The sequence below is a fragment of the Dromiciops gliroides genome, chromosome 4, assembly GCF_019393635.1.
Source record: "Dromiciops gliroides isolate mDroGli1 chromosome 4, mDroGli1.pri, whole genome shotgun sequence".
Taxonomy (NCBI): Eukaryota; Metazoa; Chordata; class Mammalia; order Microbiotheria; family Microbiotheriidae; genus Dromiciops; species Dromiciops gliroides.
This window is the reverse complement of record NC_057864.1, coordinates 181,500,938-181,518,293: the sequence shown is the minus strand read 5'-3', so window position 1 is coordinate 181,518,293 and position 17,356 is coordinate 181,500,938. Positions and strand designations below refer to the sequence as shown.

Sequence of the window (17,356 nt, the reverse complement as noted above, 5' to 3'; positions counted from 1 at the left end):
AGGAAAGAGATAATGAGGCCCTGGAGTCAGATGGCAGGAGTGGGAATGGAAAGAAGAAGGAAGATGTAAGAGATATTGGAAAATAAGAATAAACAGCACTTGACAAATGACTGAGAATGATTGTTGAAGCTGTAGGAGTAAATGAGATAACAAAAGAACAGAGTGAAGAAAGAGAAGGAAAGAGGGCCAAGGACAGAACCTTGGGGGTTGCCTACATATAGGTGTGGGGGCAGGTGGAAGAGTAGTTAATTAAAGAGGCAGATAAGGAACAGTTAGATAAATAGGAAGAGAACATGGAGAGATGAATGTCATAGAACCCAAGGGAAGAGAGACTGTCCAGAAAAAGGGATGGCCAAGGGTTCAGTGCTATAAACAGGATGAGGATTACAGAAAAGGCTGCTGGATTTGGTGATCAAGAAACCATTAATAATCTCAGAGAGAGGTACAGCTGGTGGTGCAGTGGATAAAAGCACTGGCCCTGGATTCAGGAGGAGCTGAGTTCAAATCCAACCTCAGACACTTGACACTTACTAACTGTGTGACCTTGGGCAAGTCATTTAACCTCATTGCCCTGCACAAAACATAGATACATAGATACATAGATAGATAAATAATCTCAGAGAGAGAAGTTTTAGTAGGGCTACAGCCACAAAAGATAGAGGATCAAGTGTTGAAAAGTAAAGATAGTACATGTAGACTCCTCTTTGAAGAAGTGGTCTGCAACAAACTGAGTCTCCAAAAATAAAAGTAATGTAATGGGAATACTGGTCAATGAGGGCCCAATACTACTTAAAGCATGTTTCAATTTACCTTTCCTAGTGAGTTAGACATAGGATATGTAATTTTCCTTGCCTGGTTCCAATTTAATACATAATGGCTTGGCGAGTCAATTGTCTGGCCATTAGTGATGGGGGTCATGCTATGTGGATTAGAAATTTTCTGATTGCCATCAAGATTAGAAGGAAAGCAGAAAGGTGGGGGAGGGAGGTATAGTGTCTCTGGTAAAGACCTCATTTCTTAAATATATAGAGAACTGGGTCAAATTTAAAAGAATACAAGTCATTCCCCATATGATAAATGGTCAAACAATATGATAAAAAAATTAAAATGCTTTAAATTACTGTTGATTAGAGAAATGCAAATTAAAACAACTCTGAGGTACCACTTCACACCTAACAGATTGGCTAATATGACAGGAAAGGAAAACTATATATGTTGGAGGGGATGTGGAAAAATTGGGACACTAATTCATTGTTGATGGAATTGTGAACCGATCTAACCATTCTGAAGAGCAATTTAGAATTATGCCCAAAGGGCTATAAAACTGTGCATACCCTTTGATCCAGCAATACTGCTAATGGATCTGTATCTCAAAGAGATTTTTTAAAAGAGAGCGGGGCGAGGAAAGAAAGGACCTATTTGTACAAAAATATTTATAGCAGCTCTTTTTGTGGTAGCAAATTAATGAAAATCGAGGGGACGCCCATCAATCTGGGAATGGCTGAACAAGTTGTAATATGTGATTGTAATGGACTACTATTGTGCTATAAGAAATGAAGAGCAGGATGATTTCAGAAAAACCTAGAAAGAGTTACATTTACTGATACATCATGAAGTGAACAGAACCAGGACAAAATTGTACGTAATAATAGCAACATTTTATGATGATCAACTGTGAATGACTTAGCTGTTCTCAGCAATACAACAATCTAAGACAATTCCAAAGGACTCAGGCTAAAAAATGCTATACACATCCAGAGGGGAAAAAAATGATGGACTTTGAATGCAGATTGAAGCATATTATTTTCCATTTTATCTTTTCATGGTTTTTTGGGGGGAAGGGAGGGATCTGGGTTTTCTTTCACAACATAACTAATATGGAAATATGTTTTGTGTGGTTGCATGTATATAACCTATATCAAAACGCTCAGCGTCTAAGTCAAGGGGAGGAGAGGAAGGCACAGAATTTAGAACTCAAAAAAAATTTAATGAATGTTATAAATTGTTTTTACATGTAATTGGGGGGAAATAAAATATCATTCAATATTTTGCCAATTAAGTTTTCTGGTTGATAAAAAAGTCAAAAGGACTGATGATTCAGGAAACACAGAGTCAGAACCAAGTTTTCATATAAAGAGATAAATGGGCCCATCCCTCAGCCCTTTTGAGATTTTACTTTCTAGCTATGAGTAAGGGAATACCTACTGTGAACCTTTGGATGGAGGAAAAGGTAACTGGTCATTTTTGTCCCTCTCCAGCTTCCACATCTCCCCAGGCACATGATGTCTATTTCTTTTGTATTAGTTCTTTCTTGACCTTGGGTGAATAAGTACCCAGAGACAAATAACCAGGGTAAAATAATGAGAACTTCAAAAGCTATGAAGAGCCTTCAGAAGTCCCCTAGGTCACCAGAGTTGGTAGCAGAGACCACTGTAGTTAGTCACAAGAGTGGAGTCCAGTGGAGAGCCAGCCCAGCTGAGCAAAGAAACAACTTATGCATCCCTAACACCATAACCAGAAGCCTTCAGCCCCAAGTGAAATACCCCCCTGTGGCATTTAACATGGTGCTTGACACATGATAGACGTTTAACAAATGTTTATTATATTGAATAGAAAACAATTAGTTAGGCCTACCAGTACTTAATGGAAGTGGTCAAGGCTCTGTGTACAGGCTAATCTCACACTTGGAAGGCACTCCCGCCCTCCTCACCTGCACTTTTTACCCCTCAGCTCCTAGGAAGCCTTCTTTATCCCCCTAATTGTTAGCATTCTCTCCCTTCTTAAATTATCATGTATGTACATATTGTTAAGCTGAGTTACTGGCACCTTAAAACCAGTCACTTTGAGCAGGTGGGGCTCATTAGCCTTGGCAAACAACCCGCCTAGGGGGAGGAAACCCTGATTTTAAACCTCCGATGCCTTGCGGCTATACCCATATGTGGGAAAGGTTTCAGGAGTACTCCGAGAAAAAAATCAGGAGTCGGAGTCCCTTAGGTAGTTGGATATTGGACATCACATCCCTCTGGCAACTCCTGCGGTGGCACTGGTGCCAAACTGTATAGGCTCTGCCTCTCCTTTGGATCCACCAATGTCTTGGAGAGGGAAAACCTGCTGCATGGGCAACAGCTTATTTTCCATATTGATCCGCCCAGGCCAGCACCCTGGAGAGGACACTCCAGCTACTCCTCATGGGGTAGATACAACACGGGATGCAGCAGTTACTGGTTATAAGTCACTCAGGAGCTGCAGCTCCCGTATCTGACTGCGCAGCCACACTGTGGCCTGTGGCTCTTCAAGGTGCTGATCCATGGTTGTCCATGACTGGTGGAGGCCTACTACTACTACTACTTATTGTTAGTTCACATGTCACATACTCACAGTAATCTTTTGAGGACAGAGACTGATCTCTGTTCTCTCTTTTTAACCCCAATATCAGGCACAGTGCCTGCCATGAGCAATTTATTCTTTATTTGGGCAAGAAACTGTCATTTTATCAGGATAGGTGACTTCCTGGTACAAAAAATCCTCCAGTGACATAGGTAGGTAACTCATCTATAATTTTATAATTTTGCTGATTCTCCTGGGGCATAGAGAGATTAGGTGTCAGGCAGTATTTGTCAACTGGTATATGTCAAAGGCAAGACTTGAAGTCAGGTCCTCCTGACCAAAAGTCCAGTCTTCTCTATCCTCCATGCTATGATTCTTCTCACCCTGTATTTATTTATTTATTTATTTACTTATTTGTTTGTTTATTATTATTTTTTTAGTGAGGCAATTGGGGTTAAGTGACTTGCCCAGGGTCACACAGATAGTAAATGTTAAGTGTCTGAGGCTGGATTTGAACTCAGGTACTCCTGACTCCAGGGCCAGTGCTCTATCCACTGTGCCACCTAGCTGCCCCTCACCCTGTATTTAATAAACATTTAATCAAGGTTTGTTGGATTGGATTAGACTGGATTGGCCTGAAATTACTGTTCTAATAGGTGTAACTACCAAACATGTTCTGGAAGAGTTTTAGATGATCCAGGCACAGGCTAGCACACTGAAGTATATAGACATCAGTAACACAATGTATATGCAACAGGGGTTGTTTATTGGTCAAAGGCAGGAGAGATATCTCACCTCAGAAGCAAGAAATATGAAAGGTAACATCATAAAGAAAACTCCTTGAAAGCCAAAATGCAAGCTGACTTATAGGCTGGGTAACATGAAGGGAGCACAGATTCACTGTGGAGCATTTGAAAGGAGCACACACACTGGTAGGTGATGCTCTAACACGGCAAGCCCAGCAGGGATCTTCCTCTTCCCTCCTCTTGCTCTTCCTCTTCAGAGATGGCAGCGGTATCAGAGCTGCCCCTGAGTGAAGCCTCTATTGCTGGTCTTTCCAGCTCCTCGGCTCTTTGGGAGAGTAGAGGGAGTACAGCTGGAAGAGGGATCTCTTGGGGCATGGCATGAGGAAGTTGCACACGGGTTGCATGGAAGCCTGTGTGAGAGATAAAGGCATTTTTTAGTTGTTGGCATGGAAATCCCAAATGCTTAAAGGAGAAACTAAGAATCATCCCAGGGATTAAACTTGTATGCGATGTACAGGAAGATTAGATCTGTGATTTCCCTGGTCCCTTCTGATTGTAAAGCCATGACACTATGAGTCCAGGCACAGTATCCACAAGCTCAATTCATACCTTCTACTCTCAATATGCCCTTCTCAAGAAAGAAATGAAGGAGATAAATTGCCCTGGCACATACCACATTGCCTTCTGTGGAAGTCTTCTCCCTGGATAAAGGCAGGAATAAATTGTCCCCCTCCATTTCAAAAAGGGGAGGAATTGAGGCACAGAGGAGGGCCAAGACTGGGGTTACCTACTTTGAACAGTATAGGTATTTAGGAAGGAATGAAACAAGCATTTATTAAACACCTTCTGTGTGCCAGATACTAAGTACATTAGAAATATTATCTTACTTGATCCTCACAACCTCCCTGGGAAGTAGATGCTATTATTGTTCACATTTTTACAGTTGAAGAAAATTAAACAGACAGAGGTTAAGTGACTTGACTAGAGTCACTCAGCCAGTTTACATCACAGGCAAAGCTTGAATCCATGTCTTCCCCAAATGGGGTCATGAAGAGTAAGACATGACTGAACAACATTTCCCTAAACTCATCTGGTATCTGTGACCTGACTGATTCCTAGAAGACAGTGTGGTACAGTGGATGAGTATTTATTCTGTTGTCAGAAGACACTGTTTCAGTTCCCATCATTGGCACTTTCCTATCTATATGACCTTGTCACCCAACTTCCCTGGGCCTACTTTCCCTCGTTTGTAAAATGAGAGGATTGGAACAGATGGCCCCTGAGCTCCTTCATGCAGCAGCCCTGATCTATAATCCATCATCCTATGATAAAGATTTCACACAAACCTCACTTGTGCCTAGGAAGCATGAGCCATTAACATCTATTCATGTGCACATCTAGGGTTTTGCCAGAAATCCCCAACAAAAAGTGCTTACTTGCTGTCCTCCTTCTCCAGCAGATTTCTGTAGGTAGAGATCTCACACACCAGCCGAGCTTTGACATCTAGAAGCACCTGGTACTCATTGTTCTGCCGTTCCAGGTCAGCCCGGATCTCGGCCAACTGCTCCTCCACGTTGCTGATCAGATACTGCATCTGGGCCAGCTCAGTACTGTAGCGAGTCTCAGATTCAGTCAATGAATTTTCCAAACAATCTTTCTGAAATGCAAAGTATGCAACTATGAGAAGGATCTATGATTTCACCAGAATGGGGGAGTCTCAGAAAGAGAATGCCTTCCCACACACAGAGCATAGTTCACCTATAACAATTGCTAAGTCCTAGGAATTTGCTTAATGTCCATAGAGATTTGTCCAGAGTCACACAACTACTAAGTGTAAAAGGTGAGAAACTTGACTTCAAACCAGCATTCTACATAGGTTTTACATCCCCTTCTAGCTCTAAATGTATGAGAAGTAAGAACAAAATAAAAAATAAGCAGGTAGTCTAGAAAAGTCTCTGGCTGGTCCAATGAGGATTCCAGGTAGTCCTTCTGTGATGACAAGAAATGGAAGAAAGAGTATGGCACCAATAAAACTAAAATGATAATAGTAGCAAATTAATTTATAATTGTAATAATTATATCAAACTATCAAAGTGATACCTTATAGAACCTGACAAAATAATAACAAAATTCATTTGGTAAAACAAAAGATCTAGAATATCAAAGGAAATTATGAAAAGAGGTAGGGGCAAATGAGGAATGATACTTCCATGCCTTAAACTGTATTATAATGCAGCAGTTGTCAAAACCATCTGATATTGCTTTAAAAATAGAAAGGTAGGGGGCAGCTAGGTGGTGCAGTAGATGAAGCACCAGCCCTGGATTCAGGAGTACCTCAGTTCAAATCTGACCTCAGATGCTTGACACTTACTAGCTGTGTGACCCTGGGCAAATCACTTAACCCTCATTGCCCTGCCCCCCTCAAAAAAAAATAGAAAGGTATACAGCCATAAGTAGATGTTTTCTTAACCAAAGGATAGAGATCATCAAAAAAGATAAAATAGATAACATTGATTACATAAAATGAAAAACTTTCTGTACAGACAAAAGGAATGCACCTAGGACAAAAGGAAAGCAGTCTAATGGGGAAAAAAATCTTTGTATCAAATTTCTCTTCAAAGCTATATAAACAATTAACAGATGAAACAGAGATAGAGATAAAGAGATAGATAACACCAGAAGCCATTTCCCAATAGATAAATACAAACAGTTCTCAAAAGAATTACAAACTATTAACAACCAAAAGAAAGAATGTTCCAAATCACTAATTTTCACTAAAGAGAAAAGCAAATTAAAACAACCCTGAGGGAGGGAGAGAGAAAGGCTGTGTGGGTGAGATGTTTAAGCACTGAATCACCCAGATAACCAAAGACCTCTCTCTTCCAGGGAGCTTCCTTCTACCATCTTTGTACATTTCTAAGAAATTAAAATAAACCCTTGCTAAAGGTTGACCTACCATTTTGTGCTGAGCCTGCAACTCAACCTCCAGAGCATCAACCGAGCGCTTTAGCTCCAGGATCTCCGACTGGCAGCACTGTAGCTCTTCTGAGCAGGACTTCTCCTGTAGACTGATGCACTCACACTGAAACACAGTGGAGTCACAAGGACAGAGTCAGTTACAGGTACCCTCAGGAAGCTAGCAGCCACCTCCCCATCTTGAGCTCCACTGCCCTCACCTGAGCCATGAACCACTGCTCCACATCATTCTGGTTGGTCTCCACCATGGCCTCATACTGGCACCTCATCTCACCCAGCACCCGGTTGAGGTCCACAGGTGGAGTGGCATCTAGCTCAATGCGGAGATTGTCTCCCAGCTGGCACTGCAGGTTGTGAACTTCCTGGAGAGGCAGAAGGGTCAGGAACTGGTTCATCTAGCATTTCACAGATTCCCTGCTTCATGAGGAAGCGTTCGATTTCCCTATCAGGTAAGCTAGAACTTACTCCCCAAACACATAAAGAAGGCTAGCCTCTCTTCTGCATCACCCTCCTCCTTGTATGATGTGAATACTGCACCATTCATTTATTTCCCTATTCTTCACTGACCACTGAACTTGAAGGCAAAAAGAGATCAGAGTCCTGTCTTGGCCACTAATTGGTCATTATGTTACCTTGGACAATCACTTTTACTCTCTGAACCTCAGTTTCATCATCTATAAAATGTAAGGGTCAGCCTAGATGGTTCTTAAGGTTACCTTCCGGTCCTAACACAGGAGATGGCATGGTGCAATGGAAAAAGCACCTGTCTGAAATCAGAGGATCTGAATCCAAATCCAGCTGCCATTTACCAGCTGTGGCATCTTGGACAGTTTATTTTTTCTTCCCTAGACAACCTTGGTTTCTTCCTCTATAAGATGTTGGAGTTGGTAGGTGATAAGTTTTCTCCAGTTTTGAGTTTATGGTAATGAAATTCTATTGTGTGTGTGTGTGTGTGTGTGTGTGTGTGTGTGTTTCTTGACTCATAACCTGCCCTTTCCTTTCCCCCTGCCCCCAGACATCTACACAGCTCCCTTTGGGCAGGAATCATGCACAATAGGATGCTGAGTTAACACGTTTTACACCTAAGAAGGACAAGTGTACATACTTGTGCCCTCCCCATTGTGGAGACCAGTCCCTGCATCCACAGCAGATAAACAGAGCTTGCCCTTTCTGGTAGTCCAGCCCATTCCCCCTGCCCCCCAATCTGAAATACACTCCCTCCTCGCCTCCACTTCTTAACATCCCTACCCTCCTTCAAGGTTCAGCTTATGTGTCATCTCCTATAGGAAGCCTTCCCTTATTATATTGGATAGCAGTCCCACCTCCTCAAATTATCATGTAGGTACTTCTGTGTTTACATGTTGCATCACCCCCAGTAGACTGTAAACTCCATTAGGACAGAGACTTTCTTCATCTTATCTTTCTATCCTCAGCACCTATCTACAATGTTTTGTACATAGTGAGTAGTCTATTAATGTTTGTCCATTGGACTAGATTAGATTGGGTTGGACAGGACTGAACTTCATTGGATTGGACTGGATTGGGCTGGAATAGGCTGGATTGGAATGGACTGGACTAGACTGCATTTGGATTGGATTGGATTGGATTGGATTGGGTTGGGTTGAGTTGGGCTAGGCTACACTGGGCTAGACTGAGTTAGACTGGCTTTGGCAGTCTAATTCATTCTCAATTTTTATCATTCCTAAATATCTCATACCTGCTCATGGTTCTTCTTTAAACGCAGCATCTCCTCTTTCAGGGACTCCACCTGGGATTCTAGGTCACACTGAGCTAGAGTAAATTCATCCAAGCTTCTGTGAAGTCTGTTCATGTCAGTTTCAATCAGCTGGCGAAGGTAGAGCTCGCTCTTGTACCTGTATATACAAAGGTGGGTCAGAGTTCAAAACTATAACCACTCACTCCAAATAACTGCTTGGTTTATTCTCAAATATTATTTGTGTGGGAGAATGTTTTCTTTATTTAAAAAATAATCAAGGGTAGCTAGGTGGCAGAGTAGATAAAAACACTGGCCCTGGATTCAGGAGGACCTGAGTTTAAACCTCGCCTCATACACTTGACACTTACTAGCTGTGTGACCCTAGGCAAGTCACTTAACCCTCATTGCCCTGAAAAAAGGGGGAAAAATAATAATCAACAAATATTTACTGAGCTCCTACTCTGGTCCAAGAATCATGGAACATACCAAGAAGGATGAAGTATGGCCCTCACTTCCAAGGAACTTACAATGACACCCCCCCACACTTCCTTTATAAAGTACAGGGACTCCTATTACCACCAGGATCTATAATAAATTCCTGTTTGGCACTGAAAGTTCTTGATAACCCAGCTCCTTCGTACCTTCCCAGTCTTCTTATACTTTATTTCTTTCTATGTGTTCAATGCTCCAGCTATACTCGTTTATAGTATTTACTATTCTGTGCATATAACATTCCATCTCCAGGATCAATGCCTTTGCATTTGAAAGTCCCCCAATGTTTCCAATGGTCTGCACCCTCCCCTCCACTTCCTAGTTTCCTTGGATCCTTTCAAGACTAAGCCCAAATCTTAACTCCTACATGAAGTCCCTCCCAAACCCACACATCCCCCAACTGCCTTATCATCACAGATCGTCTTCCATCTCCTATGCATGTATCTTGTAAGTACCTAGTTTCTTTTCTTTTGGTCACCTGTCTCATTAAAATAGGAGCTCTTGGGGGCACTTGACACTTACTAGCTGTGTGACCCTGGGCAAGTCACTTAACCCTCATTGCCCTGCAAAAAAATTTTAATTTAATTTAAAAAAAAATAAAATAGGAGCTCTTTGAGAACAGGGATTGTCTTCTTCCTTTCTTTGTAGCCCCAGTGCTTAGCACAGCCTGAAAACATAATAAGTACTTAATAAATACTTTTAACTGACTACTTGATGATTAACCAGACTCAGGATTGGCTGAAAGGACTGGGAGTGTTTAGTCTAGAGAATAGAAGAAATAAATAGGATAGGCAAGAGAGCAATCTTTAACTACTAATGTTGTAGTCTGTCATTTTTCAGTCATGTCCAACTCTTTGTGAGCGCATTTGAAGTTTTCTTGGCAAAGATATTGGGGTGGTTTGCCATTTCCTTTTCTAGCTCATTTTACAGACGAGGAAACTGAGGCAAAAAGGGTTAAGTGACTTGCCAGTAAGTGCCTGAAGTCAGATTTGAACTCATGAAGATGAGTCTTCCTGATTTCAAGCCCAGCGCTCTATCCACTGCAGCGCCACCTAGCTGATCTGTCTTTAAGTGTTCAAATAGCTATAATAAGAAAATAGGGCACAATTTATTCTGCTTGACACCAGAGGTCAGAATCAGAAGTATCTGGGGACAATTGCAGAAAGACATACTTCAATTTGATATAAGAAAATTCAGAGCTATCCAAATATAGAACAGGATGCCTTGAGAAGCAGTTCATGAGTCTCCCATCACTGGAGTGTCTTCTTGATGATGGCTAGAAAGAATTTCCTGCTTCCATAAGGTGTTGAATTTAATGATCTCTGAAGTCTCTAAAGAGGTATCATGATGTAGCAGATATTGAACTTGACTTAGAGTCAGGGTTCATATCCTGCCTTAAACATATACACTAGCTGTTTGACACTGAACAAGTCCCATAGCTTCAGTTTTCTCAACTGGAAAATGAGATAATAATGGCACCAACTTCCTGGGTAATTGTGAGGATCAAATAAAATATTTGTAAAGCACTAGGCATAGTGTCTGGCATATAATGGGTGCTTAATAAATGTTTCCTTCTTTGCTTCCTATAAAATGAAAGGTTTGGTTTTGATAGGTTCTACGTTCCCTTCTTGTTCTAAATATATGATCCGTTCAGTTTATCAATTGTTATTTTTTAATTGAGGCAGCTGATGGCTCAGTGAATAGAGCACGGGCCTAGAGTCAGGAAGACCTAAGTTCAAATACAGCCTCATACACTTTCTAGCTGTGTGACCCTAGGCAAGTTATTTAACCTCTGGTTGCCTGAAAAAAGGATATGTTGGAGAAGAAAATGGCAAACCAGTCCAGTATCTTTGCCAAGATAACCCCATGGACAGTTGGTCTACAGAGTCATGAAGAGTCAAACATAAATGATTGCATCAATTAACAACAAATCTTTTAAATATCCCTACTGAAGAAAATTTCTTGAGTATAATTTGTTACTTCCTAGACAAGAAAAATATATCAACTGAGGATATTATGTACATGAGCTTTTGCAATTCTGTTCCTCTCTTCCTCTCTCTCTCCTTCCCTCTATTCCTCCCTTCCTTCTTTCCTTCTTCCCCTCTTCCCTTTTATGCATATTTAGTTTTGAGGGAATAATAATAATTCACATTTATATAGGACTTTACAAAGCACTTTCCTACACATGTAGTGCCAATATTATTATTTCCATTTTACATATGAGGAAACTGAGGCTAAGAGAGATATAATGACTACCACATTCACGTGGCTAATAAGTGGCAAAGCAAGGTCTTGAACCAATGTCTTCTGATCCCATGTCCGGTATTCTTTCAACCACACTGTACTACCTCTAGGAAAGTCAACAACCAGGGATTCATTCTCAGCCTTGTTCCAGATGGACTTACTTAGTCTTGAAGTCATCCGTAGCCAGTTTAGCATTGTCGACCTCCACAGCCAACTTGGAGTTCTCTGCTTTTGAACACAGGATCTAGAAATGAGAGGTTTCACGCCTGAAGATAAAGCTTTTGGGGGAATATATCTCAATCCTCATAATGAAGGAAAATCTCTTGTACAATTAGACAGTCCCATTATTTTATAGTTCCTTGCTTTTCTCCTTTTAATCATGAATCAGGGGGCAGCTAGGTGGCACAGTGGATAGAGTACTGGCCCTGGAGTCAGGAGGACCTGAGTTCAAATCCGGCCTCAGGCACTTAACATTTACTAGCTGTGTTACCCTGGGCAAGTCACTCAACCCCAATTGCCTCACCCAAAATAAATAAATAGATAGATAGATAGATAGATAGATAGATAGATAGATAGATAGATAGATAGATAGATAGACAGATAGATAGATAGATAGATAGATAGATAAATGAATGAATGGATAGATAGATAGATAGATAGATAGATAGATAGATAGATAGATAGATAGATAGATAAATAAATAAATGAATAAAATTAATCATGAATCAGGCCCAAAGATTCTCCCTACATCTGTATTATGAAATGCTGAGAGAGGAGGAAAGGAATCATATAATAATAATAGCTACCATTTATATAGTGTTTTAAGGTTTGCAAAGTATTTTACAAATATCATCTCTTGTGATCCTCACAACAACCCTGGAAAGTAAATGCCATTATTATCCCCATTTTATGGATGGGGAAACAGAGATAGAGGTGACTTGCCCAGGGTCACATAGCTAGGAAGTATCTGAGGCCATATTTAACTCAGGAAGGTGAGTCTTCCTAACTCCAGCACTCTATGCGCTGCTCCACCTGGCTGCCCCCATCACATAGCTAGTAAGTGTCTGTGGCAGGCTTTTAACTCAGGCCTTCCAGATTCCAAGTTCAGTGCTCTATCTACTAAGCCACTGAGCTGCCCAATAAAATGACAAAATTAAAGTATAAGTTAATGGATGGAGGTTTTGTTTTGTTTGTTTGTTTTTAATTATCCCAACATAGATTCCAGGTACGTGGGGCTCCTGCGGCTCTGCACTTTTCTCCTTCTCCTCAGCTTCAAAGCCTGTTATTTCCTTTCAAGACAAGTTCAGGAAAGAGTGTTTGAGTGAGTTGCCAAAATGACGAACACAAAAGGAAAAAGGAGAGGGACATGATACATGTTTTTTAGGCCCTTTAGAAAACATGGTGTTGTCCCTTTGGCTACGTATATGTGAATATACAAGAAAGGTGATAGTGTAGATATCAAGGGTGTGGGCACAGGTCAGCAAGGAATGCCCCACAAATGTTACCATGGCAAGACTGGACAGGTCTATAATGTTACTCAATATGCTGTAGGCATTGTTGTAAACAAACAGGTTAAGGGCAAGATTCTAGCCAAGAGAATTAATGTGAGTATTGAGCATATTGAGCATTCTAAGAGCAGAGATAGCTTCCTGAAGAGGGTCAAAGAAAATGACCAGAAGAAGGAAGCCAAAGAAAAAGGCACCTGGGTTCAACTGAAACATCAGCCTGCTCCACCCAGAGAAGCACACTTTGTGAGGACCAATGGCAAAGCACCTGAGCTGTTGAAACAAATGGTATAAATGACTACAAAACATAATAAAAAGATTCTTGGATTAAAAACAATTATTCCAATATAGTTTCCATGCAAAAAAAGACAAGACTGCTTTTTAAAAAGAAATTATATATCTCTCTTTCCCACTACCACCCCCTAAATTGAACAAAAACAAAACAAAAAACAAAACCCTCACAGCAAATATGCAGAATCCAGCAAAGCAAATTTCCCCATTGGGCATGTCCATAGATGCATGTCTCATTCTGGCTTTTAAGTGGAGGAGATTATTTCATTAGGTGCACAGTTATATAGTGGATAGAGTGCTCAATATAGAGTCAAAAGTTCAAATTTCAATTCATAAACTTACTAGCTTTGCAACCCTGTACAATTCACTTAATTCTTTTATACTTCGACTTCCTCATCTGTAAAATGGAGGCATTGATATGGTGTGTGTGTGTGTACATATATATATATATGTATATATATATATATGTATATATATATATGTATATATGTATATATATGTATATGTGTATACACATACCTACTTTATAGGGTCGATATGAGGCTGAGATGAGATGGAAATCTTTTTTAAATGATATCAATGGGGCAGCTAGGTGGTACAGTGGATAAAGCTCCGGCCCTAGATTCTGGAGGACCTGAGTTCAAATCCGGCCTCAGACACTTGCCACTAGCTGTGTGACCCTGGGCAAGTCACTTAACCCTTATTGCCCTGCCCCCCCAAAAGTGATATCAATGTCAATATTTATTATTATTCAGAATATTCTTCCTTCCTCCCTTCCATATATATGTATGTATGTGTGCATGCATGCATGTATGTATATGTGTGTGTATATGTGTATGTATATATATGTGTGTATGTATATATATGTGTGTGTGTATATGTGTGTGTGTGTGTGTGTGTGTGTGTGTGTGTGTGTGTGTGTATATATCCTGGCCAAATAGATAAAGAAAAAAAAGTTAATCATTACAAATAATCATTACATTACTTGCTTTGAAGAAGCAAGTGTCATTTTTTCCCCCAATACAATAGCATTTATTAAATACCTTAACTCAATCATTTCAGTTGTGTCCTAATTTTAGTGATATCATTTTGGGGTTTTCTTGGCAGAGATACTGGAATGTTTTGTCATTTCCTTCTCCAGCTCATTTTACAGATGAGGGAACTGAGGCAAACAAGGTTAAGTGACTTATCCAGGGTCACACAGCTAGTAAGTGTCTGAGGCTGGATTTGAACCCAGAAAGATGTTTCCAAGCCCAGTAATCTGTGCACTATGGCACCCCCTAGTTGTACCTTCTCCATACCAAGCACCACTCTAGCCACTGTGGATGTAAAGATAAAAAGTTACCTGTTTTTTAATCCTAGAGGAACTTATTTTCTAATGTAGATGGGAAAACAAAATACAGTATGCATACAAATAAATACACTACAAGATTGTAAGCTGTGGTACAGAAAAGCAAAGATCCAGATAGCATACACAAGGAAAATTTGAGGATGGAGAGAACTTGTCTTTGGATTCCCCAAAATGGCTTGCATCTAGTAAGTGCCCAGGAATTATCTGTTGATTGAATGGATGTGGTAGCCTTAAATAATGTGAGATTCCAATTAACCAAATAAATATGTGCATCAGAGTGATTTCTTCTCATTAAAAAGGCACAGCAGTAACTAGAGAGGCAATGACTAAATTGAGAAGAGAGGCAGAGTGTTTGACCAGATGATCTCAAAGGTCTCTTCTAACTGTAACAATGATCCTGTGGTCGGAAGTTAAGAAAGGAACAGTGAAAAGCTTGTTTGATGGAGTTGAATTTTGAATTGTATCCAAGGGTGGTTATCACTCTAGAGCATGGATTCTTAATTTGAAGATCATGAACTTTGGGGATATGTATGTATGTATTGTACATGTGTGTATTACACATATGTGTGCATGCTGTATGCATGTGTGTTGCATGTTTGTTTATGGGTAGATTGTGTGTGTACAAATATGTGTATGTTTGTGTATAAATTCATGCATATGTATGTGTGTATTGTATAAATGTATATGTTTATATGTACATATATAAACATATATTTACATGTATATATATATTCACATAGGTATACATAAAACAGCTAGGTGGCACAGTGGATAGAATGCTGGCCCTGAAGTCAGGAAGACCCATATTTATGAGTTCAAATCCAGCTTTAGACACTTACTAGTTGTGTGACCCTGGATAAGTCACTTAACCCTGTTTGCCTCAGTCCCCTCATTTGTAAAATGAGCTGGAGAAGAAAATGGCATACCTCTCTAGTATCCCTGCCAAGAAAACCCCAAATCGGGCCATTAAGAGTCAGACACAACTGAAATGACCAAACAACAGAGGCCATATGTGTATATACACATATATACATCTAAGTATACATAGCTGTCATCTTGTCAATATCAGATGTCCCAAAGGTCTTCCTTAGTGCAAAGGACTGTACTCAAACTTTGGGGATACCCTGTATAATTGGTTTCCTTTGCAGTCCTCTATATTTTATTCTATAAATTTAAAAACATGATTCTGAGGAGTCCGTAGACTTCACCAGCCTGAGGTAAGAAAGGGTAAAGAAACATTACTTTAGCATCATAGATAATGCGGCTTTCTCCTTTCTCTAGCAGACCAGAGGGCCCCGGGCCCATCCTCAAATTCTGCTGTCAGCAACACCTTTTCTTTCTCCCACTTGATTCTGAAGCCCAAAGGCCTCACCTTCCTTACCTTGCGTTGAAGCTCTTCAATGGTCTTGAAATAGGAGGTATAGTTGGAGCACATGTTGGGGACTTGGCAGTGGCTCCATTCCTGGATTTTGCCCTGTAGCTCAGCATTCTCCCGCTCCAGCCGCCGCACCTTCTCCAGGTAGTTGGCCAGACGATCATTCAAGTACCGCATGGTCTCCTTCTCACTGCCGTTGAGAGCGACATCACCAAACCAGCTACAGGTGCCAACATTGGCAGGGACGTTATAGGCTCCCGGAAGAGAACTCATCGAGTGGCATCTAGGCAGGGTTCGGAGATTTGGCTGGTCTGAAGGTGACCCAACTGTCTGGGGTAGACTGTCACTGGATCGATAGCTATTTGAGAGGCGGGGACTGGATCTAGTGCTAGGTGAAGGGCGGTAGCTTTTAGACACAGAGTTCCCAGGATGACCAGCTAGAGAAACAGCCTTTTGGCTAGAAGGCTTCAAACAGCTCTTCAGAGAAGCCCGAGAAGAGGAGCTGTTTCCACGGCTGCTAGAAGTCATGATCCTAGAGAGTGGTAGTTCTATTGGAGGCCAAGGTCAAGCTACCCAAGTGTGAAGTGTGGACTTCCCTCTCAGACCTTTTTATACACTGTGGGTGTCGATGCAATACAATAGGTTTCCCCTTATTAATCCTCATTTCTATTATCATTAGAACATCCTATTAGTCAGTTTTTAATTTCCCATGAGCAGTTCCCTATATCATAAAAGGGCCATTTAACTGTCTGGGGACTCCCTATTACTGGCATTTGTTGCTGAAAGAAATGTTTCATGTTATCTCTTCAAAGACCTATCACCCAAGCCCAAAGATGAGCTCCGCTTCCCTGCATGACTGTCCAGTGTCTATCTGGGTGTGGCATTGCCTTCAGATTAAACAACCCACTCACCTGTCTTTCTAGACTCCCAGAGAAGGTGGCATGTATTCCCATGGGATGATGATCTGTTCTTCTTGCATTGGGATCCTTGGGAAGAAAAAAGCTGGGCAATGAAAAAAAGAGAAACAGGAAGGAAAGGGGGCTCCAAAGAGGAGTTGGAAGCCCCCCCCCCAAAATCTGAACTTCATTCTCAGTTCTCCAGCATCCTGTGCAACCTACTGGTCAAGGAAAGATCTAAAGAGGTTAGAAACAAAGGTTCCTAACTTAGTCTCAAAAGAGACACGCCCTAGGAATGAATCTATCCCCTGCAGGGCTGAATTTACATAGAGCTCCAAGACCCATTGGAGAAAGAAAGAAAGAAAGAAAGAAAGAAAGAAAGAAAGAAAGAAAGAAAGAAAGAAAGAAAGAAAGAAAGAAAGAAAGAAAGAAAGAA

At 40.8% G+C, this 17,356-nt stretch overlaps 1 protein-coding gene across 1 annotated transcript; it reads right to left on the bottom strand.

The window, feature by feature from the left end:
- Window positions 1-4,127: 4,127 nt before the first annotated feature.
- LOC122754484 (keratin, type I cuticular Ha4-like) lies at window positions 4,128-16,552 on the bottom strand. The gene is made up of 7 exons (XM_044002985.1): window positions 16,031-16,552; window positions 11,664-11,746; window positions 8,767-8,923; window positions 7,250-7,411; window positions 7,030-7,155; window positions 5,510-5,730; window positions 4,128-4,483 (listed from the first exon to the last, which is right to left on the bottom strand). Exons 1-7 carry the CDS (start codon window positions 16,550-16,552, stop codon window positions 4,345-4,347), a joined length of 1,410 nt encoding a protein of 469 aa, XP_043858920.1. The 3' UTR covers window positions 4,128-4,344.
- Window positions 16,553-17,356: the final 804 nt, after the last annotated feature.

Excerpts from the sequence above, each read along its gene's own strand:
- LOC122754484 (XM_044002985.1), bottom strand. The coding sequence starts at position 16,552 with ATGACTTCTAGCAGCCGTGGAAACAGCTCCTCTTCTCGGGCTTCTCTG. Across the intron at positions 7,412-8,766 it reads TAAAGAAGAACCATGAGCAG|GAAGTTCACAACCTGCAGTG; the intron begins GTATGAGATATT and ends CTGCCTCTCCAG. Across the intron at positions 5,731-7,029 it reads TGCAGGCTCAGCACAAAATG|AAAGATTGTTTGGAAAATTC; the intron begins GTAGGTCAACCT and ends TTTGCATTTCAG.